At 68.5% G+C, this 27,938-nt stretch overlaps 1 protein-coding gene across 1 annotated transcript; it reads left to right on the top strand.

Moving 5' to 3' along the window:
* The first annotated feature begins 221 nt into the window (after positions 1 to 221).
* Positions 222 to 26,758, top strand: AGRN (agrin). Its single transcript, XM_077151633.1, has 37 exons — positions 222 to 529; positions 1,194 to 1,455; positions 10,169 to 10,216; positions 14,068 to 14,277; positions 14,457 to 14,681; positions 14,770 to 14,994; positions 15,103 to 15,309; positions 16,018 to 16,236; positions 16,312 to 16,506; positions 16,602 to 16,802; positions 16,875 to 17,023; positions 17,093 to 17,198; positions 17,445 to 17,561; positions 17,659 to 17,823; positions 17,972 to 18,115; positions 18,207 to 18,331; positions 18,519 to 18,633; positions 18,966 to 19,271; positions 19,349 to 19,486; positions 19,701 to 19,828; positions 20,239 to 20,353; positions 20,432 to 20,551; positions 20,638 to 20,979; positions 21,145 to 21,337; positions 21,441 to 21,656; positions 21,746 to 21,975; positions 22,075 to 22,209; positions 22,369 to 22,465; positions 22,556 to 22,720; positions 22,798 to 22,909; positions 23,133 to 23,144; positions 23,283 to 23,399; positions 23,914 to 24,106; positions 24,189 to 24,276; positions 24,979 to 25,203; positions 25,364 to 25,467; positions 25,597 to 26,758. The coding sequence occupies exons 2-37, from the start codon at positions 1,389 to 1,391 to the stop codon at positions 25,752 to 25,754; spliced, it is 5,712 nt and encodes a 1,903-aa protein (XP_077007748.1). The 5' UTR covers positions 222 to 529; positions 1,194 to 1,388; the 3' UTR covers positions 25,755 to 26,758.
* Positions 26,759 to 27,938: the final 1,180 nt, after the last annotated feature.

The raw sequence follows: 27,938 nt of genomic DNA, 5'->3' as shown, positions 1-27,938 counted from the left end.
TCTTCCGAGAGCCTGGGCTCCCCTGGCCTGGGAGAAGGTTGTATTCCCGGCCTCCCCTCAGCTGGAGCGGGGGTCCCTGGGTTGGGTGTGGTGGAGTCTGTCCCTGGGAGCCCAGACCCTCCCCAGCCCCCACTCCGCCCGCTACTCTGGCCCCCAAAACCACCTCCCAGACTAGAAACCATATCAGTTCTCCTCCAGGAGACTGGCCAGTGCGGGCTACAGCTGGGCTCCGCGCAGCCCCTCCCCTCCAGGCCCCCCCCCAACCCGGGGCACCCTGCCAGCTCCCTGCAGGATTTTCCTGACTTCCGCCCCGCGGCTCCTGGGTGTGGCTGGGGTGGGGGGAGGAGATGAAAGCCGCTCGGCCCCTCCCCTGCTTGGGCTGCGGGGCCTACTGTGTGTCCGAGGAGGGGGAGGGGGCAGAGAAGGGGCCGCTGAGGCGCTGCCCGGGAGACGGGAAGTAGACGGTCCCAGCAGGGCCCTGGGCGGGCAGACTGCCCCCCACATTGCCTCTCCCCACCCGTCCGGAAGCGTGGGTTCAGGGCAGGCCCGGCCCCCCAGTGCTCCCCAGGCCCCGTGGGTGCCTGTTCTAGAGGGAGGAGGCCGTGGGGTAACCGTGTAGGCGTCCCCAGGGTGTGTTTGTCAGAGCAGGTGCCTGCAGGGCGTCAGGCAGGAGGGTGGGGTGCCCTGCGCTGCCCAGACTTGAGTCTGTGGCTCCCAGGCTGCCTTGGCTGTGCGGCTGGAGCCCGGGCGGAGGGGCGTCCACTTCCGGGCTGCCAGGAGGCCTGGCTTTGTCCTCTTGGGGCCTGAGTGGGGTGGGCTGAAGCGACGGGGAGAGCAGAAGGGACTTAGAGGGCAGCCGCTCAGGCCAGGTGGGCCTCGACCCAAGTGCAGCCTGCGTTGAAGCAGGACCGTGTTGGGGTCTGGAGTCTGTCAGGCCTGGGAAGTGGGTGTCGCCCTCTGTGGGGTGGTCGTGGTTATGGGAAGCCTGTCCTCAGGGGGGGCCCATGTGGGCAGCAGCCTCTGGCTTCCCTACAGCTTCTGCCTGGAGTGGGGGCGCTGACCCCCGAATCCCCTCATGCATCCAGCCTAAACAACCAGGGATGGTCCCCAGCCCCCAGCCGGGTCTTTGCCTCTGGATCTGTAGCCCCCTCTCCCTCCAGGGTCAGTGACATGTGTCCCCATATCCACCCCAGGTTCGGGTCTGGCGGTATCTGAAGGGCAAAGATGTGGTGGCCCAGGAGAGCCTGTTGGATGGCGGCAACAAGGTGGTGATCAGCGGTTTCGGAGACCCCCTCATCTGTGACAACCAGGTATCCACTGGTGACACCAGGATCTTCTTTGTGAACCCTGCACCTCCTTACTTGTGGCCAGCCCACAAGAACGAGCTGATGCTCAACTCCAGCCTCATGCGGATCACCCTGCGGAATCTGGAGGACGTGGAGCATTGCGTGGAAGGTGAGAGGGGTGGGGAGGGCCAGGCCGGTGGTGGTCAGGGGCCAAAAGGGGGTGGCGGGGTGTGGACAGAGGAAGACGTCTGCTGGCTGGAGCACGCGAGGTCAGCAGCTTCAAGACCCCCTGCCCCCACAGAGCCAAGTCCCAGCTCTGCGCGAGGACAGGCCTCGTCTGCTCCTCCCCAGCCCCCCTCCCTGGGAGAGCCTTTCTCCAGGGGAGAAGCTGGACCAGGTGAATGTCCCCTGGCAGGTTTGGATCCTACACGAGCTCCAGGTGTGGAGCTGCCCTGATTGGGAGGGGGGTGTCCCTAGGTGAGATGAGGGCTCCTCGTCTGCCCCTGTATTTTGGATGGCTTTGCAACACCCTCCCTGCTTAGCCTCTGGGAGATCGGGGGAGCCACTTGACCAGTCCCTCCCCCGAGACGGTTCCAGTTGGGGGCTGAGATCCTTGGCTGGGGACCGGGGCTGGGGGGATGTAGGAGTTGCTCTCCACCCCCACATCCTGCCTGTCCCCTCCTGTCTCCTGGGAAGGATGTGCCCAGGGCAGCCAGGCGAGCCCACTTCCTGCCAGGGCAGTGGAAGGGTCTGTGACTTCCTGTCCCTCAGACTTGCTTGGTGCCAGCAGGAAAGTCCTACCTGCAACCTCACTCACTGCTCCGGCTCCGCTTGGCCCTTGCAAGGTCTCTGTGGGTCCCCATGTTTGCCTGGGAGCTGTGCCGGGGTTGTTGGACCCTCCCAGCCTGCGGTCAGCTGCCTCCAGACCTCCAGGGTCTGGGGCCGGTGGTCCAGAGAGACCTGTGGCGCCGGGCCCCCGCCTGCCCTTCCAGCCACTCTGCTGCGGAACCTAAACCCCTCACTGGGGCTCCTGGGGGGACTCAGTGGGTGGCCAGGTGGCCTCCTGGCCGGGGATGGGGGAGGCAGGGGCAGCAGTGACAGCAGCTGGGTGAGGGGGCGGGGGGCGGCCCGGAGACAGGCGGGGGTGTGGACATGATGCTCGGTTATGGGAATGGGTGGGTGGGTGCGGGGAGGCCCCCGACCCCAAGCAAGGGACTCCGTCCCATGGAGTGGTCTCAGAAGGGGCAGGAGAGGGCTGGGCAGTCCTAGCACTCACGGGGCTGCCGGGCGGGGCTGGCCTCAGGGTCTGACTGAGTGACTGCGGCCTCCACTGTGGGGACAGAGGGCTCGTGGCGGGAGGGTCACTCGAGGCTGTGCTCCGCGGGTCAGCTGAGAGGGGGGTCTACAGGAGACCCCAGACCACAGGAAGGAATGGAGCCACCAGCCCCAGCAGCTGAGACTTGGGAGCCAGCCTAGGACCCCTGTGCCCTGTGGGCCCCCACTGCAGTGTCCTGAGGGGCCTGGGGGCAGGTGGAGGAGGCAAAGCCCCCAGGTGGGTGCAGGACAGGCCAGGGTTGGGCACCAGGAGGCGTGACCACCCTGCCCCTGCATCCCTGATGTCAGGTGGGGCCTGGGAGGGGACAGGTCTAGGGAGCCATGGAGGGGGGCCACCTCCTGTTCTGTGGGAGGGACAGGCTGAGCCTACCGACCCCTCCCCACTCTGTCCCCAGCGGCACAGGGAAGAGACCACCCACGGGGATCCCAGAGGGGACACAGCCTCCATGGTGGCCGCAGCCCACTCCCCACTCCAAGCGGGGGAGGCCGTGGGCAAAGCTGGTTGTGTGTCTGTCTCTGGCTGACTTGTGTGTCTGTCTCTGGCTGACTGCGGCTGAGCAGCCGCCCTGAGGCCACTGTCCTCGGACCCCTGAGGGAGGGGTCTGTGCCCCCCAACTCAGCCGCCTCTAAAGGCACCTGCTGCCGGGCAGCACCCTGGTGCCCACCCCCGGGCCTGGCCTGCAAGCCTCCCCGCCCCAGCCCTGGAGGCCCCTCCCCAGCCCGCCGGATGCACATTCCTGGAATAGCTGAGACAGGTATGCGCTGCGCCTGCTGACACCTGAGGGGAGGGGTGGGGCGGGGCGGCTCTTTTGGAAGCAGACCCCCACCTCCCCTTTGCTCAGCGCCAGCCCCATGTGCCCTGAGGCGGGCGTCTCTGCTGGTCCGTGTCTGGGTCCCCCCCCGAACTCCCTCCCTAAGGCACAGGGGGCGGCCCCTGAAGCCCCCTGGAGGGCCGCCTACCTGGCTACGGGGCCCACCCCTCCCCATGGCGGGCCGGGCAGAGAAAGGTTGCGTTGTTTCCCCCTGCTGTGCCTGGCGCAGGCACTGGGCTGGGGTCCAGTGTGGGGCCAAGGCTGGCCGGGGGCCTGCCCGGCCCTGCCCAGCCTGCAGCCGGGGGTCCTGGCGGCCACCTCTCTGGCCTGGCTGGCCTGCTTCTGACCTGCAGAGGCCTCCCTTGTAGCCTGCCCGGCGCCCCCAGCCCCTCCCCTCCCCGGGCAGTCTGGCTGCAGGCGGGGGAAGGGGCCCTGAGCAGTGTGGGGAGTTCACCGGAGTCCTGCAGGGCTTTGCTGGCCAAAGCTGACCCCGCAAGGCCCGGCAGCGTGGCCACCTGGGGCCCCAAATGCCCCCCTATAGGAGGGCAGGACCAACTGGACCCCACCCAGTCCCGCAATCTCCTCGCCACTTTCCGCTGGAAAATGGAGTTATTTTGAAACTGCCCTTCCCCTCCCCTTTCTCCATCTACCCGGGCCACACCCAGGGGAGCTGGGCATCCCAGCCATCCCTGCCTGTGTCCCCCAAACCCGCCATCATCTGTAGTGGGAGCTGAGTCCTGGGCTGTGCAGACAAGGCAATGGGGGTGTTCAGGGAGGTGCTGGCAGGTGGCGTCACTGGGCAGGGATGGCTGGGGGAGAGGGGAACAGGGACTGCGGGGGGGGGGGGGGGAGTGGTCAGCAGACTTCAGGGCCACGGGGGTCCAGCCAAAGGTGACTTGGGCCATCCCCCTGTGCTGTTGGCCAGCGCTGACCCTGCCTGAAGGGTTAATCCCACCCCCACCCGATGGGAATCCAAGGCTGCCCACCAGCAGCTCCACAGGAGGGTGGGAACACAGCTGCACACACTGACCCCTCCTCCCACCACCCCAGCCCCCCCCGCCAGCCCCACACTCCAGGAGCTGCTCCTCTGATACAGGAGTGAAGGAGACCCAGCTGCCAGGCCTGGGGGCACAGGCTGGCAGGGGCCTCGGCAGCCCACCGCGTGGAGCCCCTCACGGCCCCAGGAAGCAGGTAGCACAGGCCATGAGAATGGGCAGCTGCCACAGGTGTGCAGCCTGCAGGAGAGGGGGCGGGGGCCCCACCTCCTGCCCTGGATTGGAGCTCCTGGCTGCGGGGCCTTCAGCAGGGAGTGAGGGCCCCCCCAGCCCAGATCCTGAGAACTTCCTTTGAGGAAGGCCCACTGCTGCCAAGGCTGTGCACAGCGGGACCTGGGAAGGGCAGGCAGGCTCCACCCCTGGCCCCCCCCATGGAAGGGAGACTGGGGGAGGGATCTGTCGTCACTGGCAGCAGCTGTTTACAGCTGTGTGCGTGCCTGTGTATGTGTGAGCAAATGCCTCTACACATGTGTGCTGTGCTCACACGTGCATGCCTGCAGGTGTACGTCTGTGCTTCTGTGTGTGCAAGCATGTGCCCTGTGCGTGTGTACATGTGCCTCAGGGTATGCAAGCGTGTGCCTAAATGCATGTGTCTGCTGCCTGCACACACACATCTGTGTCTGAGAGTGCACATGCCTGTGCCTGGACTAGGCTCCTCCCGCTCCCGCGCCCCCAGTCCTCATGTACTCGTGTCCATCCTGCCTGCTGCCCCTGGTGCCAGGCTGTGCCCCCTACTCCTGGCGAGGGGCACACACAGGTGCGGGGCCCTTCTCTGGAGGTGACTGGCGGTCTCTCGGTGTCAGTGTTGAAAGCACACACTGGCAGGACTGCCAGAGGACAGGTCCTGAGGGCCCATTTGGGTTCACTGTCCCCCATGTGTCTACTGGACCCTGGTGGCAGGACGGAGCAGGAGCGGCTGGGTCTGCTGCTGGCCTGAGGGGTCCCGCCCTTTCCACCCACCAGTGCCGGCCTGGGCAGCCCTGTGCCTGCACAGGTGGACGGTGCCCAGCAGGAAGGGGTGAGGACGCCAATCCACCCATCTCTCTCCCTGGGGGGCGCAGCGGGGGATCAGGAACGCAGGCTCATTCATTTGCTCATCGCTTTGTTCCTGCTTCGTGCGTGCCCACGCCCCATGCCACCTGCCAGTTCCGCAGGAGGGCAAAGGTGAAGGGGGCGGGCGGGGCAGGGAGCGGCTGTGTCCGGTGGGGGAGAAAGCTGCTGGGGGCCCCTGGCTGGCTGCGACCTCAGCCGACCGCCCTCCTGCCGTCCTGCATCCGCTTTCCTGTCTCTGGCGCTGCCTCATGCTGAGGGTCTCTCCGCCCCTTGCTTGCTGTACCCTACCACCCCTGCTCATCCCTGTGGAGCCCCTGCCATGTCCCCTGACTCAGGGAGCATTGAGCAAGCTGGGGCCACATCCCAGCTCCCCGAACTCCCCTTTTGATTCTAGAGCCGGCCGGGTCAGTCCGCAAGGGCAGGCTGGGGCAGCTGCGGGGGTACAGAGGGCACCTGCCCTGTTCCCACCTCTTTCCAGTTGCCCCTTGGCCGGCCCCACTCAGCTGCATCCTCTGGTGGCTGCAGCTGCCTCCCGCCAGGTGTCCGGCCCGTGGCGTTGTCCCCACGCCCCTACCCCCTGGCTCCTGGGCTGCTCCTTGCCCGAGGCTTTTCTTCCAGATTTGTGACCCCAGCCCCCACTCTAGCAGGCATCGGCCCCAGGCTGCTCCCATCCAAAGCCCACAGCCCCAAGCCCCACCAGTCTGTCCTTTGCATGGTGGAAACGTGATTAGAATGTAACTGCCCTGAGGGGAGGGTGTGTCCGGCGCCAAACCCACTTGTGGTGGGGGGCTGGCCAGTGAGGGAGGGGCCCTGCAGCCTGCGGGCCGAGCTTCGAGTACTGACCAATGAGGGGTCGCAGGCGGCGGTCAGCGTGTGTGGCCGCCTTCTCCGCTTGCCTCGCTGCCCGGCTGGCAGGTGTCACCCCTGGCCAACACCCTGCCAAGTGGCAGATTCGACCCCAGGCTGACCCTAGGGGCCTGCGGCACACTGGGCAGGAGTGGCCTTGGCCGGGTCCAGGCAGTGTGCAGGGGTGCCCCTGAGGACAGTGGGCAAGCACGGGGCTTTGGCCCCGAGCCCGGCGGGAGGCTCGCCCCAAACCGGCAGTCCTGGCCTGTGCTATCCCCCGGGCCGGGGTGGGAGGGACGTTGTGGGGGGCCCTGCCGGCCATTCCTCTTCCCCCGTCCCCCCGGACTCCCTGCTGGGCAACTCCAAAGACTCCAGGCCCCACCCCCACCCCTTCCTCTCCCAGCGAGCCGGACCTGCCGGCGGGAGGGAAGGAGGGGCCACCTCCTTGGGAAAAAGGCCGGCGCGGCCTTGGGGGCTGACTTGTCCGCCCTGGGCCCAGACAGTGCACACGCAGGCATGAGTCCCGAGGCCAGGAGGCCCTGTCGGTTGCTGGGACAGGGGCTTGCGTGGGCTGGTCAGGGCTGAATGAATTTGAGTTTGGAGATCCCAAAATAGCTCCAGTATCTGAGCTCTGCTCCCCAGGCTGGGCCGATGGCCTCAATGGCCCTTTGTCTGCTGTGTCGGGAGGCCTTTGAGAGCTCCTTGGGGTGGGGGTGGGGCTCCCCTTCCCCCAGGATTGTGGGCCTGCCCTGCCGGAGCATGTCCACCCACCCCCAAGAGCGGTCATAGACTGCCTACTGGACCTTGGCTGGTCCCAAGGTCTCAGCCTGTTGGAGGCGTCCCCTTAGAGACCCCCAGGGGCCCAAAGATTGCTGTGCACCAGCCCCTCCCCCATGCCTCCCGCCCGTTCCCTGCCCACTCCCTGATTCTGCTGGGGGTTCAGGCACGGGGTGCGAGTGGGTATGTGGTGTAGTGGGCACTGCCTTGGGGCCTCCCCGCCAGGAGGGGTGCTGGGCGCAGCCCTGGGCTTTCTAAGGCTCTAGAGGGGCTTTAAATGGGCACATGCGTGTGACTGCCCCAGGCACCCTGGAAGTCCCCTTCTTCCCCCATCAGCCTGTGGGCTTCTGGAAGCTAGGCTCTGCCCCGGGGTCCATGGTGGGGGGGGTGACACTGGTAGGACAGAGGGGCTGTTCTTGGGGGGCTGCAAGCAGTGCCAGTGTCCAGTGAGAAAGAGGGTGGGGGGCCTGCTCCCTGAGTGGTGAGGGTGAGACAGGCCGGCTCTGGAGTCAGGGGTGGTCTGAGCGCGATGCTTCTCAGGGTCACTTGCCATGCTGTGGCCTGGGGGACACCACGCTGTGTAGAGCGGCACTAACCGTGGTCAGGTCCACCTTTAGGGTGAGTGAGCTTGTCTGTGCTTGTGACCGTGAGCAGGTGGGTGCATGTGTGAGAGCTTGTACGGGTGTGTGTGAAAGTGTACGTGTGGTGTGCGAGTGTGCACTGGTGTGACAGTGGAGGTGGGGGCGTTGCAGTGCTGAGTGTGCTTGCAGCTGGGGTGGGGAAGCGGCTGGGGTCGTGCGGGGAGGGTGCTGCGTGGCCGGGAGAAGGGCAGTTGGGCGCAGGTGATCAGGTCCCGGCTGGAGGCGCCGGCTGTGGGCGGCTGATGGACACCTGAGGGTGTCTCCCAGAAGGCTGAGGGCGATGGGGGTGCAAGTGGGGAAAAGGGTGGGTCTCGAAACAGTCGCCCCCATGGTCCTGGCTGGGGAGGGTCTCAGGGTTTCAGAGGGGGGGTGCCCAGGAGGTGACGTGTGGGCAGCGGCACCTGGCCGGGTCCAGGGTGGCAGGAAGATAGCGAGGGGGTCAGGGATGATACAGAGCAGGGGATGGGCCTGGGGGCACCCTGGGGCCCACTGACCGCAGGCGCTGGGCGAGGACCTTAAGGACTGTGTGCCGGGGGGCAGGGGGGGCTGGGGGTGCTGTCACCCGCCCGCCCTGTGCGCCGTAGCCCCGACGTTCCCAGGGCGGCCGTGGCGGGCGGGGGGGTTGTGCTGGGGGTTGAGGCGTTTCCGCCGACTCCTGGGGGAGGGGCCGGGGTGATTTCTAGGCCTGCAGTCCCACGCCACGCCCCATCTGGGCCCCTGCCCAGCTCACCCCCCATCGGATATGAACCTGCATCCCCTCCCCTGCCGCCACCGAGGGTGGGGACAGCAGGAGTGGAGGCACGCGCACAGCACACACAGACTGAGGCCCAGACTCACACCCTCTGAGACCCCAGCCCCACACCACCGCTCTTTACACACTCAGCTGGGAATGAGCTGGTGCCTGGAAGGGTGGGAGGGGGCTGCCTCACCCACACGCCCCCCCCACATCACCCTGGCCTCTGCCCTTCCCAGAAGCCCCTGGCTGCCAGCACCCCCCACCCCTGCACCCCAGCCCCCGTGCCCCCAGCTCTTGCCCCACCCTGCGCCTGCTTCCTCAGCCTTTGCTCCAGCCCCTGACCGCCCCACCCCACTGCTGCCCCAGCCCCTGTCCCTGTCCCTTGACAGCCCCTGAGCCCTGTACCCCCAGCCCTTATCCACCTCCCTCAGCCCTTGGCCTCCCCCACCCCCCCCAGCCCCTGCCTCCAAGCCCTTGCCCCCCCCCCCCGTCCCTGCTCCCCTTTGTGCTCCCTCCATCCTCATCCCCCATCCGCTCGGCTTCTGGACTGCGACTCCCCACAGACGCCGGTGTCCCTGGGGGCACCCTCCTTTGTCTCTGCTCAGCGCCCTCCCTCCCCCAGCGCCCTCGCCCCTCACTCACCGCCTCAGCCGCCGGCGAAGGCAAAGGGCGGCCGGCTGTGGCCGAGGGCGGAAGCCGGGAGCGGCCCCTCCGCGCGCTCCTTTATTCTCATCCTCCAGCCACCGCGGCTGCGCTCCTCCCGCGCCTCCCGCTCCTCCGCTCGCTGCCATCCGCCGCCTCCCGCTTCTGCCTGGGGCTGGCCCCTCTGCGGGCGGCCCGGCTGCCTGCCCCGCCCGCCATCCGTCCGTCTGTCCCCCCGCGCAGCATGAGGAGGGGGCCGCCCCGGGCCTGCGCGCAGACCAGCCTCTCCAGGGGCGCGGGTGGGGCTCCCGTGAAGACTCGGCGCGGCCGGGCGCCTGCTGACAGCTGCCGGCAGCCGGGAGGGTTGTGGACAGCAGAGGGCCGCTGGCCCACATTTGGGACGCCAGGAGATTTCTGCAAACCGCCCCCTCCGAGTAGCTTCACGGCCCGGACAGAGCCCTGAGGGCTGGGGCGGGGACTGAGCCCCTGCGCGCTGCCACTGGCTGCCCGCCCGGACCCCTTCCCAGTGGCCCCAGCATGGGGGGCGCGGTCTTGCAGAGGCCTGAGGGCACCCAGTGAGGACCCCGCGGCCAGCCATGCCCCCGCCGCTGCAGCGGGACCCCCAGCGGCCGCACGGCGCCTCCTGCGTCGTGCACTACTTCACCACGCCCTGCAGCGCCTGCCTCATCCTGCTGGCCACGGCCGCGCTTGGCCTAGCCGCACTCCTCTTTCTCAGCTCCCGTAGGTGGCTGCTGGGGCCCCTGGGCCCAGGACGCTGACCTTTGACCTGTGTGTTGGGGGTGGAGGGGGTGGGACCCTGGGATGGGGACGTCCGGAGCTTGGCCCTGGCCCTGGCCCTGGCCCTGAGCCCGTACCAGGGTCCCCACCCACACCTCTGCAGCTGAGGGCATGGGGAGGAGGGGGCCCCTCTGGCCGGTGGGGGGCCGGTGCAAGCGGCCTGACTTGGAGATTTGCTTCTTTCCAGACAAACCTGGGGCCCACTTCACGCCAGCACCCCTGACACCTGCTGACGGTGAGTGGGTCTGTGCCTGGGGCGGTGGTCACTCTTGGCGGGGCCATTCTTGGGGCGTGGTAGAGCTGGGGTTGGAAAGAAGCTGGCCCAGGGCAGCGGCTAGAGGGGGTAGGAGGCCTTCGCTGATGTGTGAGGCCCCGGCGTGAAACTGCGAGCGAGTCCAGAGCCACAGGCTGAGGCGTGCAGAGTAGGGGTGCAGGGGCCCTGCTATCTGGCACTGCTGTCCTGTCCCCCTGGTTTGGGTGGACAGGGCAGAGGCTGGAGACGGGCAGATGCTGGGGGGCAGTTGTCAGTGGAGCGCCATGGTGAGGGAGGGGCGGGAACCCTGTGGACCTCTTTGTGGGGCAGGGGCCTCCCTGGGGGCTGCTGTGATGAAGCTGAGCCCCTTTGGGGCTGGGAGGATGTGAACGCCTCCCCTGCCCCTCCACCCGGGAGCTCTGCAGACCTGCCCTGCCTGGTATGCCTCGATAGAGCTGTCCATGTGTGGGGCAGGGCCCCAGGGAAAGGGAGTTGGGGGACCTGGAGCTGCCGGGGGTGCGGGGGGAGGGCTGGGTTTGTCTCTGGGGCAGGGTCCTGAACCTCCTGCCCTTGGCAGCATCCTCAGTCCAGTTGCTTCCTGGGTCTTGGGTGGAGCAGTTGACTGGTCATCGCCTGAGAGACCAGGCTGGGGTCACACGGGAGTAGGGGCCTTAGGGACCCAGGAGAGGAGCTGGACTCGGGCCCAGCCTGGAGGAACCTGTCTGCGCCACCAGGCTGGGGTCATCTGGGGCCACTGGCTGGAGTGCTGGCCGAGCTGGCCTTGTCCTCCCTGACACTCAGGGTTTATGCCCCCTGCGGCTGCCCACGCTCCCCAGGGTGCCCCAGCTGCTGCGCAGAGATGGGGGACTGAGATCTCGGGGCAGTGGGGTTGCCCACCCTGAGCTGCAGGGCGTGGAGGTGAGGCCACTTGGGCCCAGGACTCAGACACGCTGCCCGGCGGCAGGTCCAGGGCAGGGTTTCCTGCAGGCCAGATGCCCGCTGCCCCTGTGGGAATGTGAGGGCACCACCCCTCTCCCAGCACCCTCAGTCCCCCACGCCCCCACGGCTGTGCGCGTACCCCCTTCCTCCGCCACCAAGTTGTCATGCATAGGCCCCCCATGTCCAATCAGTGGCTCCACCGGGCAGCTGTGAGCGGCCACGGGCCCCTGAGCGACCCGGCCACGGGCAAGGGGCAGCAGCGGGGCACACGGACCTCATCGGTGCCCAGCTCCCTTCCACGTGAGGACGCATGAGCAGCACACACATGGCATGCACGTGTGCGGGCAGTGTGTGTGCGTGTGTGGCTGTATGTGAGTGTACATTTTGGATTCAGTGATGCTCCAGGCCTTGGGACTGAAGTGGTCAGGGTGAGGGCCGTGTGGCCAGAGGGGCTTGCCTGAGCAGGGAGACAGGGGCGTGCCCAGGTCACAGCACCGGGAGGTAGATGGGCTGGGATGGCCGAGTCAGGCTCCTGGCCCCTTTAGGGGCCCCCCACCCCAGTGGCCCCCTCCCACCAGGGGCTCTGTTTCTAGGCTGTGCTCCCACAGCCCTTGCCCACCACGGGGGGCCGCGAGACGCGGGCAGGCCCTCATCATTATCACCTGGCCTCTTGAGGAGGGGACACGGCCGCGCTGGGGGCTCGGGCTGACGGGCCTTGGCAGTGACCAGCATGTTGGTCCCAGGGTGCAGTGACCTCGGCCATGGGGTCGGGAGCTGGTGGGGACTGAGGAGCCTGGCAGCTGGGGCGGGGGTGTGTGGGGAGGGGCTGGGCTGCAAGGAGAGCACACACATGGTGGTGTGACCAGTTGACAGCCCAGAGAGCAGCCAGCTGGGGGTCGGCAAGGGCCCCCTGGACCGACCTGGGCCCCGATTCTCACTACCGTAATTATTATACTAGCTGCATCCTTAAGCGCTTTGCAGATGAGAGCTCCTTGGGACTCACAGCAACCGGCGAGGCAGGTCCCACTGACCCCATATATAGATGGGGAAACTGAGGCATGGAGCAGGGACTGCCTGCAGTCAGTCATGCAGACCTGGGTGTCCGAGGGGGGAGAGGCGCCTTGGCAGGGTGAGAGAGGACAGGCCTGCGTCAGCTGGAGCGGGGTAGCGTGGGGTCTCTGTGCTCCCCACATTTGCCTCCCCAGGAGCCAGTGCTGGGTGGGGGCGGGGGTGCTCACAGACACAGTGCGGGCCTCTGGGGGGGCTGTTGCCATGGCAACCGCTGGCTCCTGGGGTTGCCTCCTCCTGCCCCTTCCCTGCACCGCTGAGGGCATGGGGGTGGGGAGCCACGCCCTCCTCCCACCATGACTTATTAATGATATTGGACCCAATTAAACATTTATTGAGTTGTAACAGCTGCAGCCCCTAATGCCCCCCCACCATGGGTACAGCAGTCTAGTGGGCACCAGGACCGGTGTCTGTGGCCACCAAGTGGGGGCCAGTGCAGCCACCTTTCTGGGGCCGTGTAAAGGCTAATGGTGGGTGTTCACAGTTAAAATATGAAAAAAAAAAAACAGTCAAGCCCCATCCCCCTGGGAAGGTCATTGTGGCCGGACCTGGAGGCCAGGAGCAGGGCCCCACTGGGACTGGGACTCCCAGGGCCCCAGGGCCAGCCCCAGAGAGCCACAGCGGGGTGCCGGCTTGAGGGGGGTTGGCTTCAGGGGAGGGGCTGGCGGAGAGGAGGGGGAGCAGGCCCGCCGGGAGGGGCCTCTGGAGACCACGCAGTGGGAGGCAGAGGGAAGAGGTGGAAAGAGAGAGGAGTCAGGGACTCTGGGGCTCAGGGAGTCCCAGTCCTGGGGCCGGCCTGGTGGGGAGGGGGTGCTGCACCCACCCCGAGGCCGGGAGAGGCGGGCGCTGGCCCTCCTGGGGAGGAGGGGGCGTGCACTGAAGCTCCAGCTGTCCTGAGCTTCTAAGGTCATTTCACGGTTCTGTTGGTCTTAATCTCATCTACGATTTTTGAGTCAGTTACATATTTAGCAGGAAGGCTTGAGTGGGCAAAAGACAGGAGCCTGAGAGGGGACACTCAGGTACGCACTTCCAGGTGCTGCTTCAAGGCTGTGGGCGCGCGGCGCTGTTTCTCCTGGGTGGTGTCTTCCCGGCGGCGTCCGTGGTCTGTCTGCCTCCCTTTTCATTCCTGACACTGGCCACTTGTATCGTCTCTTTTCTTTACCAGTTTCAACATTGTGCCAATTTTACCTTTGTTTTCCGAAGAATCAGCACTTGGCGTTTATGGTGCCACCACACCATCCCTTTGCTCTGGCCCCTTATTGTTTCCGTTGCGTTGGCGCAGATGCGCTTTTTCTGACTTCGCCGTGGGCGCGCTCCCGGAGCGCATCTCGGCAGTAAGCTCATCATTATTCAGTCCAAAGAACTTTCTACTTCCCATCACAATTTTTTTGTCCCAATTTAATATTTATCTTAATTTCTAAATGTGCCTGGGTTTTCTAGTTCTCTTTTTCCTATGGATTCCTAACTTTAATTCACTGTCATTCGTGTTATTGAAACATTTTACAATTTGTTGAACTTCACTTTTTTTTGCCCTCTGTTAGACCCATATTGTATATTCTGTGGGTTCTCAAAATAAACATATCCTGTAGCTGCTTTTGTGTAACATTCTATAAAGGGCATTTTAGGTCGAGTTGGTTAATCATCTTGACTTGAACTTTTTGAACCTGTGTGATTACAGACTTTTTGCCTCTGTGAGCTGATAATTATGTGGAGTGGTGAGTTAGGTGTGGGCTCGGCTCTGACGGGAGGGGGCACGCTCTGGTGGCTGAGTGTGCACGAGTGTGTGTGCACGCTGCATGCCAGCTCTAACTGGCCCTGCCCTGCAGCGTGCCGGGGGATGCTGTGTGGCTTTGGTGCTGTGTGTGAGCTCCGTGCGGACGGCCGGGCATCCTGTGTGTGCAAGAAAAGTGCCTGCCCCAGCCTGGTGGCCCCCGTGTGCGGCTCGGACGCCTCCACCTACAGCAACGAGTGTGAGCTGCAGCGAGCCCAGTGCAGCCAGCAGCGGCGCATCCGCCTGCTCAGCAGGGGGCCCTGCGGTGAGGGGTCCCGGGGCCGCGGTGAGGGGTCCCGGGGCCGCGGTGAGGGGTCCCAGGGCCGCAGTGAGGGGTCCCGGGGTGTAGTGAGGGGTCCAGCGGGCCCTGTGGTGAGGTGCCCCCGGGAGGGGAGGAGGGGGCCAGTCAGGTACTGGTGTGAGCTCACCTACCCTGCCCCACAGGGTCCCGGGACCCCTGCTCCAATGTGACCTGCAGCTTTGGTAGCACCTGTGCCCGCGCGGCAGACGGCCGTACAGCTGTGTGCCTTTGCCCCGCGACCTGCCATGGGGCCCCTGCGGGCACCGTGTGCGGCAGCGACGGCGCTGACTACCCCAGCGAGTGTGAGCTGCTGCGCCACGCCTGCGCCCGCCGGGAGAACATCGTCAAGAAGTTTGACGGCGCCTGTGGTGAGCCACCCGTGGCGTGAGCTCTGCATGTGCACGCGTGTGCGACGTGGACTGCGGGCAATTGCCCTGACCCCTGCCCTCCCGGCAGACCCCTGCCAGGGTGCACGCGACGACCCGGACCGTGTCTGCCGCGTGAACCCGCGCACACGACGGCCCGAGAGGCTCCTACGGCCAGAGAGCTGCCCCCCACGGCCGGCGCCCGTGTGCGGGGATGACGGTGTCACCTACGCCAGCGAGTGTGAAATGGGCCGCGCGGGGGCCGCCCGGGGCCTGGCGCTGCAGAAACTGCGCTCCGGCCGCTGCCAGCCACAAGGTGCGCCACTCCGGGGCCCCCGCATTCCCCTCAGCCCCACGCGCGCCCCTCAGCCACCCCCCCCGCTCGCCCCCGCCTCCCAGTGACCCCTGACCTCACGGCGCCCAGACCAGTGTCCGGAGCTGTGCCTGTTCAACGCCGTGTGCCTGTCCCGCCGGGGCCGCCCACGCTGCTCCTGCGACCGTGTCACCTGCGATGGCGCTTACCAGCCCGTGTGCACCCAGGATGGGCACACATACGACAGCGAGTGCGAGCGCAGGCAGGCCGAGTGCCGGCAGCAGCGCGCCCTCCCCGTGAGACACCGTGGCCCGTGCGGTGAGCCCTCGCCGTGGCGTCCGTCCTCACTGCCATCGCCATCGCGCCACACCCTCCTGGGGGCCTGGGCATGGGCGGAGGCTGGTGGGGGGGGCGGCAGGTGCTCGGGGTCCCAGCCCGGGGGGTCGGCAGGGCCCAGGCCGGGCTGCAGCGCTGCCCCACCTCCCTGTCTCGGTCAGTCTGTCTGTCCCTCTCGCCGCGTCTGTCGGCTCTGCTCCTTGGCACTCCTGCCCTCTCGGCTCGGCCTCTTGTGTCTTCCAGCCTGACCTGCCGGCAGGAGGACGCGCCTGCCCGGCCCGGAGCCTGCGGCCCGAGGTCCGCCCCCGAGTGGTGGTGGGGGGGCTCGCTGCTGCCTGGCCTGGCCGTCCCCAAGCACCTGGCGGACCCTCCCCCTACAGTCCCGGGTGTGACGGGGTGCAGGCTTCTACCCCCCACAGAGAGTCCCTCGTGCCTGCCCATGGGGGTCCCCAGGGTGCCAGAGGGCAGTGGGCAGAGCTGGGGTGCCCAGGGCCACTCAGGTCTGTGCCCCCGCCACTCTACGCAGGTCCTCTGTCCCAGCCGTGTCTAGCACACACAGCCCTTCTCCCCGGCCCGCACTGCTCCGCCATCCCGTGCTCCGGAGGGGGTCTGCTGCCTGGGGCTGGGGGCTTCACCTGCTGGGAGGGGATGCAGGGGCAACCCGCTGAGTGCCACCCGCCTCCCCTGCAGACCCAGCCCCCTCCCCGTGCCGTGGGGTCCAGTGCCCGCCAGGGGCGACGTGCGCTGTCAGGGATGGGGAGGCCGCGTGTGAGTGCCCGCCCGCATGCGTGGGCACCTACGACCCCGTGTGTGGCAGCGACGGCGTCACCTATGGCAGCGCCTGCGAGCTGGAGGCCACCGCCTGTGCCCTGGGCCGGGCCGTCCATGTGGCACGCAGGGGGCCCTGTGGTCAGTGCTGGGCGAGGGGGCAGGGGCCCGGGGCTCTGGGGGTGCCGCAGCCACGGTGACATGCCCTGTCCCCAGAGCGCTGCGGGCAGTGCCGGTTTGGAGCCCTGTGTGAGGCCAAGACCGGGCGCTGTGTGTGCCCCTCCGAGTGTGTGGCCACAGCGCGGCCCGTGTGCGGCTCTGACGGGCACACCTATGCCAGTGAGTGTGAGCTGCATGTCGCCGCCTGCACTCGCCAGGTCAGCCTGCACGTGGCCTCGGCCGGACACTGCCGTGAGTGGGGCCGGGAAACCGGGTTCTGGGGACTGGCTAGGCTGGGGGCCGGGGGTGTCGGGGCCTGCTGACCCCTGGCCTGTGCCTGCCTGCAGTGGCGTGTGGAGACACAGTGTGCGCCTTCGGGGCTGTGTGCGCGGGGGGCCGCTGTGTGTGCCCGCGGTGCGAGCACCCTCCCCCAGCGCCCGTGTGCGGCAGCGACGGCGTCACCTACAGCAGCGCCTGCGAGCTCCGTGCCGCGGCATGTCTGCGGCAGACCCAGATTGAGGAGGCCCGGCCAGGGCCCTGCGAGCAGGGTGGGCCCTGGGACCGTGGGCAGGCGCGGGGGGCCGCGGGGAGGCCCTGTGCTGACTCGGCCCTTCCCACAGCTGAGTGCGGCTCGGGGGGCTCCGGCTCCGGGGAGGACAGCGAGTGCGAGCAGGAGCTGTGCCGCCAGCGCGGCGGCGTCTGGGACGAGGACGCAGAAGACGGGCCGTGCGTCTGCGGCCTCAGCTGCCAGGCCGCACCCCAGAGCCCGGTAAGCCCCAACCCTGGCGCGGGTGGGCTGCGCCGAGGGGACCCGGCCCTCACTGAGCTTCGCCTCCAGGTCTGTGGCTCGGACGGCATCACCTACGGCACCGAGTGCGAACTGCAGAAGGCGCGCTGTGCGTCCCAGCCGGACCTGCGCGTCGCAGCCCTGGGCCCCTGCCCAGGTGGGTGTGCAGCGCGCACGCTCGGCCGTGTGCCGCCATGTGCTCAGCTCCCGTGTGCCGTACCACCCTCTCGGCGCCTTCTTGGGGAGGGGTGGCAGGAACACATCCCTATGCCCGTCTGCACGGACACGCTCCGCTATGCACGGCTCCGGCTGCACGCATGTGCGCAGGCCCGTGGGGGGACGGCCGGGCAGCAGGGGCCGTGCTGGGCCTGCACGGCGTCTCAGGACAGGCCCTCGCCCACAGGCCCCACAGCAGCCCCGTGGCCGCCCACGGTAGCCCTGCATTGTGCCCAGACACCCTTCGGCTGCTGCCAAGACAATATCACGGCTGCCCAGGGTGTGGGCCTGGCCGGCTGCCCCAGTGAGTACCCCCCTCCCCGAGCACAGGCCCCCACGTGTTACCACAGCCCCCACGTGTCACCGCAGCCCCCACACATCACCGCGGCCCTGCCTTGCAGGCGTGTGTCAGTGCAACCCTCACGGCTCCTACGGCGGCCCCTGTGACCCGGCCTCTGGCCAGTGCTCCTGCCGCCCAGGCGTGGGGGGCCTCAAGTGCGATCGCTGTGAGCCCGGCTTCTGGAACTTCCGCGGCATTGTCACGGATGGCCGCAGCGGCTGCACCCGTGAGTGCCCTGGGCCACGTGGCCCATCCTCACTACAGCAGCCTGGGCCAGGGCTCTGCCTCCCGCCGCTGCCCAGGGCTGGCCTGGCGGGTGGGCCCCTGGCCTCGGATGGAAGTCCCTGCAGGCTCAGGCCCCTGGCTCCCCCCAGCCTGCAGCTGCGACCCCCAGGGTGCCGTGCGGGACGACTGTGAGCAGATGACCGGCCTGTGCTCCTGCAAGCCTGGGGTGGCCGGTCCCAGGTGTGGCCAGTGTCCAGACGGCCATGCCCTGGGTCCCGCTGGCTGTGAAACAGGTGAGGCCAGGCCCTGCCCAGCTCCCTGGGCTGGGGGTGGGTGCCGCATGGGGCTGGGCCCTGAGCTCAGGGGTCTGTGTCTGCACCCCAGATGCCACGGCCCCCGTGACCTGCACTGAGACGCGCTGTGAGTTTGGGGCGTCCTGCGTGGAGGAGGCTGGCTCCACTCGCTGTGTGTGCCCGGCGTCCTCCTGCCCAGAAGCCAATGCAACCAAGGTGGGGGGTGGTGGGCAGCAGGGGATGGTAGGGGGGGGTGGGGGTGGAGCAGGGGGATGCTGGGCCGGGAGGGGGAAGCAGGAGATGGCAGGGGGCAGAAGCAGGGATGGCATGTAGGAGGAATGAGCAGGGGATGGCGGGCAGGGTGGAGGGTGTCCTCTCCCAGCACCCTCGCCTTGGGCCCCAGGTCTGTGGGACGGACGGAGTCACCTATGGCAATGAGTGCCAGCTGAGGACCATCGCCTGCCGCCAGGGCCTGGACATTTCTGTGCAGAGCTCTGGTCCCTGCCAGAGTATGCAAGGTTTGACCCTTGACCTGCCCACTCCCCCCTCACCCCCTGACCTGCCCGCTCCCCCCTCACCCCCTGACCCGCCCGCTCCCCCCTCACCCCCTGACCTGCCCACTCCCCCTCACCCCCTGACCCGCCCACTCCCCCCTCACCCCCTGACCCGCCCGCTCCCCCCTCACCCCCTGACCCGCCCGCATGACTCTGACCTCTGACACCCTGACGCTGCCCACATGGACCCCTGACCTCTGACACCCTGACGCTGCCCACATGGACCCCTGACCACTGACACCCTGACGCTGCCCACATGGACCCCTGACCACAGTCCCCCTTTGCTTCCCCTGCAGAGCCTGCCTCTCCCAGTGCCCACCCGACCTCAGTCCCCGAGACCACCCCTAGGCTTGTCCTCAGCGGGGCTTTGCCGGCCCCACCCAGCGCCCTCCCCCTGGCTCCCAGCAGCGCCCCCCTCGGCCAGCCCCCTCGACCCTCCTCGCAGGCTTGGAGCCCAGCCAGCATGCTCAAGACCACTGTACCCGCCACGGCTGCCCCTACCACAGCTGGCCTGGCTTCATCCGCCTTTGGGGAGCTGGGCAGCGCAGACGGCGACGAGGAGCCAAGTGGAGACCTGGAGGCCAGCGGGGCCGGCTCTGGGGGTGAGCCCGGGCTCGGGTGCAGTGGGCGCAGGCGCAGGGGCTTCCGCCAGAGAGGGGCTCAGACCGCACCTCCCCAGGGCTCGAGCCCCCCGACGACCTTGGCACCAGGACCCCCGGGCCGCCCGTCGAGAGGGCTTCCTGCTTCAATTCGCCCTTGGGCTGCTGCTCGGACGGCGAGACGTCCTCCCTGGATGCAGAGGGCTCCAACTGTCCTGGTGAGTGGGTGGCCAGGGGGCCTCGAGGCCTCGGACCCGCCCGACTGCCGGCCGCTGGGGCTCCGAGGAGTCTGTGGTAATGCGCCGGCCCCCCGCCCGGGCCCCATCGCCCCACTAACCTCATGGCCATCTGACTAACCCGCCCCACCCTCCGCATGGCCCGTGGCTGGCCCCAGAGGCCAGTGGGCAGGGCCTCACTGCCCCTCCCCCACAGCCACCAAGGCCTTCCAGGGCGTGCTGGAGCTCGAGGCCGTCGAGGACCAGGAGCTGTTCTACACACCCGAGCTGGCCGACCCCAAGTCCGAGCTGTTCGGGGAAACAGCCCGGAGCATCGAGAACGCGGTGAGAGCGCGGGGGCGGGATGTCCAGCCCTGGTCCTCCTCCCGGGACAGAGGACAGTGCTGGGCAGGAAGACATCCGGACCGTGGGAGGACACACAGAACCCGGGAGGACACCTAGACTGTAGGAGGGCACACAGAACCCGGGAGGACACCTGGACTGTAGGAGGACACACAGAACCCGGGAGGACACCTGGACTGTAGGAGGACACACAGAACCCGGGAGGACACCTGGACTGTAGGAGGACACACAGAACCCGGGAGGACACCTGGACCGTGGGAGGACACACAGAACCCAGGAGCACTGGGTGGGAGGACACACAGAACCCGGAAGGACACACGGACCGTGGGAGAAGGGCAGCAGTCGCCCAGGCCTGGGGCGCCCCCGAAAGCCCTTGCCTCTCCCTGGCCCAGCTGGACGACCTCTTCCGGAACTCAGACGTCAAGAAGGACTACCGCAGTGTCCGTCTGCGAGACCTAGGACCTGGCAGCTCCGTCCGTGCCGTCGTGGACGTGCATTTTGACCCCAGTGAGTGCCTGTCCCTGCCACAGGCGGAGGGGCCTGCCGAGGGCTCCGCGGTGCTCAGATGTCCCCTCCCCCCTCCAGCCACGGCCTTCAAGGCACAGGACGTGTGCCGTGCCCTGCTGCAGCAAATCCAGGCGTCTCGGCGCCGGCCTCTGGGGGTAAGGCTGCCCCTGCAGGAGCACCTGCGGTTCATGGACTTCGGTGAGCTGCCCAGCACTGACCGCCTGTCCCTCCCTGCACCCCAGGGGCTGGCGCCCAGCCCTCTGACAGCTCTCCCTACCTCCCAGATTGGTTTCCTGCATTCTTCACCACGGGAGCCACCACAGCCCCAGCTGGGGCCACCGCTGCTACCCACCTGCCCTCCCCCGTGACTCCCCGGGCCCTCTACCCCAGCCACACAAACCGGCCCTTCAGCAGGACCACGGCCCCCCCTCACACACGCCGGACCCCCACCACCACCTGGAGCCGCGTGCCTGGACGCCGGCCCCTGCCCCCAGGCACCCTGAGGCCCCCGAGACCCTGCGACTCTCAGCCCTGCCTCCACGGTGGGACCTGCCAGGACCAGGATGCCAGCACAGACTTTGCCTGCAGCTGCCCCCCGGGCAGGGGGGGTGTGGTCTGCGAGGAGGGTAGGACAGGGTCAGCGGGGGAGGAGGGCAAGGGCTGGGGTCTGGGCACTGGCTGGAGGAGGAGGCGGGGGAGGAGGTTGCTGCCAGGTCTCTGGGCCAGCTGGGGGTAGGGGGCCAACGGGCCGGGGGCGAGGCCCTCGCCCAGGCCTGCCCTTGGGTCCGCAGCGCTGCCCGCCCCAGTGCCCTCCTTTGGGGGCCACTCCTTCCTGGCCTTCCCCACGCTGCGTGCCTACCACACGCTGCGCCTGGCGCTCGAGTTCCGGGCTCTGGAGCCACAAGGGCTGCTGCTCTACAACGGCAATGCCCGCGGCAAGGACTTCCTGGCGCTCCTGCTGCTCGGCGGCCGCGTGCAGCTCAGGTGGGGGAGGGGCGGGGCCAGCTGGGGGTGGGGCCAGCTGGGGCGGGCCTGGCCTCTCCCCCACCCACCCACCCCCGCCCCGCCGGTGCTCATTTCCCTGCAGGTTCGACACGGGCTCAGGCCCCGCCACCCTGACCAGCTCCGTGCCCGTGGAGCCAGGCCGGTGGCACCGCCTGGAGCTGTCACGGCACTGGCGCCGGGGGACGCTGTCCGTGGATGGCGAGACCCCCATCCTTGGCGAGAGCCCCAGTGGCACCGACGGTCTCAACCTGGACACCGACCTCTTTGTGGGGGGTGTCCCAGAGGAGCAGGCCGCCACGTGAGCACAGCCCCGGCCCTCGGCCCTGGTGGGTGAAAGCTGCAGGCATGAGGGCTCGGCCTCTGACCTCTGACCCCTCTGGCCCACAGGGTGCGGGAACGGACCTCGGTTGGCGTGGGCCTCAAGGGCTGCATCCGCCTGCTGGACGTCAACAACCAGCGGCTGGAGCTGCGCGGCGGGCCAGCAGCTGGGGTTCGCAGCTCCGGCGTGGGCGAGTGCAGCCCCCACCCCTGCCTGCCCAGCCCCTGCCGCGGTGGAGCACCCTGCCAGGCCCTGGAGGCCGGCGCCTTCCTCTGCCTGTGCCCACCCGGCCGTTTCGGTGAGGACCCCGCAGGTGCAGGGCAGAGGCGGGCGCGGGCCGCGGCGGGGGCGGGGTGAGCCTGTGGGACCCCAACTGCCGCCTCTCCCGCCCGTCCAGGCCCCACCTGTGCTGTCGAGGAGGATCCCTGCCAGCCCAACCCCTGCCACGGCGCTGCCCCCTGCCGTGCACTGCCTGGCGGCGGGGCCAAGTGCGAGTGCCCCCTGGGGCGCGGGGGCCCCCTCTGCCAGACAGGTGAGGACGGGCGGGGGCCGGGGTGGAAGGTGTGTGGGTTTCAGCCAGCCAGGGCGGGTACGGGCTTCAGGTCAGGTCGGGGTGGGGGCCTGGGGGCCTGGGGGCCTGGGGGCCACCGTCCCGGGCCCCAGTGCCTGGTGACCCCCTCGTCTTGCGCAGTGTCCGGGCCCCAGCTCACCTGGCCCCTCCTGGCTGACTTCACCGGCTTCTCGTACCTGGAGCTGAAAGGGCTGCACACCTTCGAGCGGGACCTGGGGTCAGTGGACAAAGCAGGGCGGGGAGGTGGTCGCAGCCGGCTGGGAGGCATGGGTGCCCTGCAGGGCCTGGCTGACCCCCTGGGGCCCAGGGAGAAGATGGCACTGGAGGTGGTGTTCCTGGCCCGCGGCCCCCATGGCCTGCTACTCTACAACGGGCAGCGGACAGACGGCAAGGGGGACTTCCTGTCCCTGGCGCTGCGCGATGGCCACCTGGAGTTCCGCTACGACCTGGGCAAGGGTGCGGCCACCATCAGGTGGGTCGGGCGCGTCTCCGGGCCGAGGGCAGCCCCCGGGCCTGGGGCCACGTGACCCTCACGCTCCCTCCTCACAGGAGCACGGAGCCCGTGGCCCTGGGCACCTGGACGACAGCCACACTGCAGCGGAGCGGCCGCAAGGGCATCCTGCGGGTGGGCGACGGGCCCCCCGGGCTGGGGGAGTCTCCGGTGAGTGCGGGGTCCGTGGGGCCAGCCCTGCACCCCTCCCGCCTGCCCTGCCTCCCCTTCGTCTCCAGGGGCGTGCTGTGCAGCCCCCCAGGCCTGGCTCTCACTGGACTGTTTCTCTCTCCCTGTCTGTCCCGTGCCCTCTGTCCGTCCGTCCCCTCTCTCTCTGCCCCACTGCTCTCTGGCTCTCGCTCTGCAAACCCCCACCCTGCTCTCCGGATGTCAGAAATCCCGCAAGGTACCGTCTGCGCCCCTGAGCCTGCTCGGCGCCTCTGCCTCCCCCTAGGGTAGCCCCTCCCCCCCGCGGAGGCCCTATCTGGGGGTGAGCCCACCACCCCATCGGGCCAGGCCCCCCTCACCCAGCTCCACCCCCCAGGTGCCGCACACCGTCCTCAACCTGAAGGAGCCTCTCTACATTGGGGGGGCCCCTGACTTCAGCAAGCTGGCCCGGGCAGCCGCCGCGTCCACGGGCTTCGACGGCGCCATCCAGTCGGTGTGTGGGGCGGGCGCCTGGGGGCCGGGCGGTCGTGGGGCGGGCGCCTGGGGATTGGGGGCGGGCGGCCGTGGGGCGGGCACCTGGGGATTGGGGGCGGGCGGCCGTGGGGCGGCACCTGGGGATTGGGGGCGGGCGGCCGTGGGGCGGGCACCTGGGGATTGGGGGCGGGCGGCCGTGGGGCGGGCACCTGGGGATTGGGGGCGGGCGGCCGTGGGGCGGGCACCTGGGGATTGGGGGCGGGCGGCTGTGGGGCGGGCACCTGGGGATTGGGGGCGGGCGGTCGTGGGGCGGGCACCTGGGGATTGGGGGCGGGCGGCCGTGGGGCGGGCACCTGGGGATTGGGGGCGGGCGGCCGTGGGGCGGCACCTGGGGATTGGGGGCGGGCGGTCGTGGGGCGGGCACCTGGGGATTGGGGGCGGGCGGTCGTGGGGCGGGCACCTGGGGATTGGAGGTGGGCGGCCGTGGGCAGGGGGCTGGGCCCGTAGCGGCAACCCTGCCCCTCCCTGCACAGCTCTCCCTCAGAGGCCGCCAGCTGCTGACCAAGGAGAACCTGCTGCGGGCCGTGGGGGTCTCGACGTTCCAGGACCACCCCTGCACCCGAGCCTCAGGCCCCCCCTGCCTCCACGGGGCGCCCTGCCTCCCGCGGGGGGCCACCTACGAGTGCCTGTGCCCTGGGGGCTTCTCGGGCCCGCACTGCGGCAAGGGTGAGCGTCCCCCGTGGGGTGGGGAGCGGGGGGCTGGACCAGAGCCCCTGCCGAGGTCCGGGCCTCACCCACCGTCTCCCAGGGCTGATGGAGAAGGCTGCCGGGGACCTGGACGCGCTGGCCTTCGACGGACGGACCTACGTGCAGTACCTGAATGCCGGGAGCGACAGGTGAGGGGCCCGGGCCCACAGTCCTCGCACGAGTCCCTCTGCTCCTGTCCACGCCGCCCTCCTTCTTCCTTCTCACTGTCTGTCTCTTTGTTTCCAAGCGAACTGACCAATGAGATCCCAGTGTAAGTAATGCCCCGCCTCCACTCTCCTCGCCCCGCCCCCGCCCCTCAGGGCCGAGGTTTTCAGTCGCAGGTGGAGGAGGCGGGGCCGAGGGGCAGGAGCTCCGGCCCAGCCCTTCCCTAGCCCCATGGCGCTGGGGGTCTTCCCTCCACCAAGGGTCCTGGGCCCCCCAGCCTCGCTGCCCAAGCACCTGCCCACACCTGCCAACCGCACGCCTGCCACGGGCGGCCCCTTGGGGGGCGGGGAGGGGCTGCTGCGCCGTGACCCTGCCTGCGTGCCCGGCTCACCTGCCTCCTCTCCTCCTGCCTCTAAGCCCCGAAGCGCTGGATCCTGGGTCCCCCCGCAGGTGAGAGCGTGGCAGCGCCCGAGGGACCCGCCGCCTTGGTCTCACTCCCTCTGTCTCCTCCCCTGGCTTTTTGTCAGTCCTGCCCTTCTGTCTGTCTGTCCATCTGGCTGTTTCCCTGGGCTGCCGCTGCTGGCACCTGTGGCGTATGTTTCTTCCTGGCTCAGGCCACCTCGGGTTCCCCCCACCCTGACCCCTGGGGCCCCTGCCCCGGCCCTGATGCCCCTCTGCCCGTCCAGTGAGAGCGCCCTGCGGAACGATCACTTTGAGCTGAGTCTGCGCACCGAGGCCACGCAGGGGCTGGTTTTGTGGAGCGGCAAAGCCACGGAACGCGCAGACTACGTGGCACTGGCCATCGTGGACGGGCACCTGCAGATGGCCTACGACCTGGGCTCCCAGCCTGTACTGCTGCGCTCCGCCGTGCCCGTCAACACCGGCCGCTGGCTGCGGGTCAAGGCGCACAGGTTGGCGGGAGACCAAGGCACACAGGTCCCCTCCCGAGAGGGGAGGCTGCAGGGCCCCAAGGCCTTTGCACACCCCCTGCCCCACCCACGGGCACTCCCTGGGGGCCGGGCACCTCCAAGGCGGCAGGGTGGGCCCTGATGCGCCTCCGCACCCCTGCAGGGCGCAGAGGGAAGGCTCCCTGCAGGTGGGCAACGAGGCCCCTGTGACCGGCTCCTCCCCACTGGGTGCCACTCAGCTGGACACCGACGGGACCCTGTGGCTGGGTACGTGCCAGGGGAACAGGGTGGCATCTTGGGGGCCCCAGGGATGCAGGTAGCTGTTCCTGGCCGTCGGGTATCAGGTTCATCAGCCGCCACGTCCAGCCAGGTGACCATCTCTGTGTCTGTCCACAGGGGGCCTGGAGAAGCTGCCCGCAGGCCATATCCTGCCCAAGGCCTACAGCACAGGCTTTGTGGGCTGCCTGCGGGACGTGGTGCTGGGCCAGCGCCCACTGCACCTGCTGGAGGACGCAGTCAGCAGGCCAGAGCTGCGGCCCTGCCCCATACCCTGAGGTGCCTGCTGCCCACTGTGGACCTGCTGTAATTACTTTCTATTTTTGTAAACTCGTTTTTTTGATATGGTTTTCTCAACTGTGTTGGCTGGAGGGACTGCTGCTGTGGCCCTCTCCGTCCAGGCAGCCGTGCTGCAGAGACAAAACCTGGTGCCTGCAGGCTCCCCAGGGACCGGTGGCAGCGGGGATGGCAGAACGACGACAGGATGGACGGCCCTCCTCTAAGGGCCACTGCGGCCCGGCTCCCAGCGCTGGTGCCCACTCCAGCTGCTCCATTTTTATGTGGCCACCCTGCTGGCCCCTCGCAGCCACTGGCCCATCTGCAGGTGCTTGTGTCCCCAGCAGGAAGGCATAGCTGGCATGCAACAGGGTCCCCCCGTGAGACCCCCAAAACGCACGTCGAGCTGCCCCCCGCTTCCTGGGAGTGAAGTGGGCTGACCCTCACCCAGCCCTGCCTAGGCCATCCCCGCCTGGGCCTACTGTGCCTGTGCTGTGACTTAGAGACATTGTTATGTCCCCCCCAGCCGTGTCCACTCAGCCCCAGGGCTGCAAGGAGCAGAGCTGTCCGAGGCCCTGACCCCAATTGTTCCGGGCTGTGGAGGGCCTGGAGGGCACGTGGCTGCCACAGAGGGTTGGGGTCCACGCCCACTGGGCAGCAGCACCGCCACCAAGGGACCCAGGACCAGCAACCGGAGTCCTTCGCACAGCCGTCCCCTCCACCTGGGGCGGAACTGGCGCCCTCCCTGTGCCGGCCAGGGCTGCTCATCCTCATCCAGGCATGGCCAGGGGGTGGGTGCAGGGGACGCTGTGGCCTGGGGTCTGATCATGTCCCACATCAACCCCCCTGCCCTGAGCCAGCCCTCTGGGGACAAGAACAGACAAAGCTGGTGGGGAGCCCTCACACTCACACTCGCACACTCGCACTCACACACACTGGCATGGCCGAGCCCTGGGGGGCCGCGGGCGGGGCAGCCCTCGCGTGAAATAAAGTCTGGAAACTCCTGGATGGGGGTCGCGTGTCCTTCCCTCCCGGGCTCGGCCCCAGGCCTCGGGGCGCGGGTGTGGCTCTCCCCGCAGCAGCTCAGCGTGCAGGGGCCCCGCGGGTGAGCGTGTGAGAAGCTGTGAATAAAGCCAAACCCGCAGCAGCGGCCCGTGGGGCTGGGGTCTCCGGGGTCTCCGGGGTCTTCTCGCTCTTGGCGGTGAATGTGGTGCTGGGGTGGGGGTGGGGGCGACCGGGCTGCGGCCCCACGAGGGACAGTCCCTTGGCAGAGAAGGCCTGTGTGGGGAAGGGGGCAGCCGAGTCATCCCTGTGGAGGCTGGTGGGCGCTGGCGGCGCACGGGGGTGGGCGGCCGGGCTGGGCAGAGGACTGGGGGCTTCCTAGGAGCCCTGGGGAGCCCCGGAAGGGCTCTAGTTGACGGGGAAGCACACAACTGACCAGTGGGGTGTGAGTGAGATGGGAGAAGGGGTACAGGAGAGGTGGTCAGAGGGGAGGAGGGGCACCTTAGCACACTGAGCGCTGTGACCCCTCAAAGGCCACTGGTTGCCGGGGCCCAGGACGAAGCCCCCAGCCACGGCGGAGCCCCGCCCCCCTCACACCTTGGGCAAAGCCCGAGGGGTGTGGGGCCCGGGGGGAAGGTGTGGGCCACCCCCGCAGAGGTCCCAGCCTCACGTGCCCGCTGGAAGGGTCTGCATTGCTGGGGGGGCCTCTGCGGCCTGGGGAAGCCCTTGCTTGGCGCTGACCCCCCGCCCCAACTGGTGATGACCTTTTGGCCTGTCCTCCAGTCCTTAGGCCCATGTCCACACCCCTCTCAGGTGCGGCTGGCGGCTGAGGGCCGGGCTGCAGGTGCAAAGTGGGCGGCGTGTCCCTTCCGAGAGGCCTGGGGACTGGGCAGGCTGGGGGCTGCGGTGGGCTTCAAACCTCAGCCTTCTGGGTGGGGGGAAGCCGGGGCGGGCTGGGCTCCTGGACGCTGGGCAGTGGAGGCGTCTCTAGAAGGGCTGGTGAGGGTCTCCAGAAGTGGGGTTCTGGGGAGCAGGGTCTGGAGAAAGTGGGGGGACCAGCCCAGGCCGGGCCTTCGTGTGGCACCGAGCGTTCCTGGCTGGCGCCCCGGCAGCCACGTGGCCTGTGATGTGTGACTGAGGAGCTGGAGTCGTGGGTTTCAGTTTAGCCCGTTTGCTTCATGGTC

Source organism: Tamandua tetradactyla, chromosome 2, assembly GCF_023851605.1.
Source record: "Tamandua tetradactyla isolate mTamTet1 chromosome 2, mTamTet1.pri, whole genome shotgun sequence".
In the NCBI taxonomy this organism is placed as follows: Eukaryota; Metazoa; Chordata; class Mammalia; order Pilosa; family Myrmecophagidae; genus Tamandua; species Tamandua tetradactyla.
Note: the sequence above shows the minus strand (reverse complement) of the source record. Positions and strands in the feature narration are given on the sequence as shown.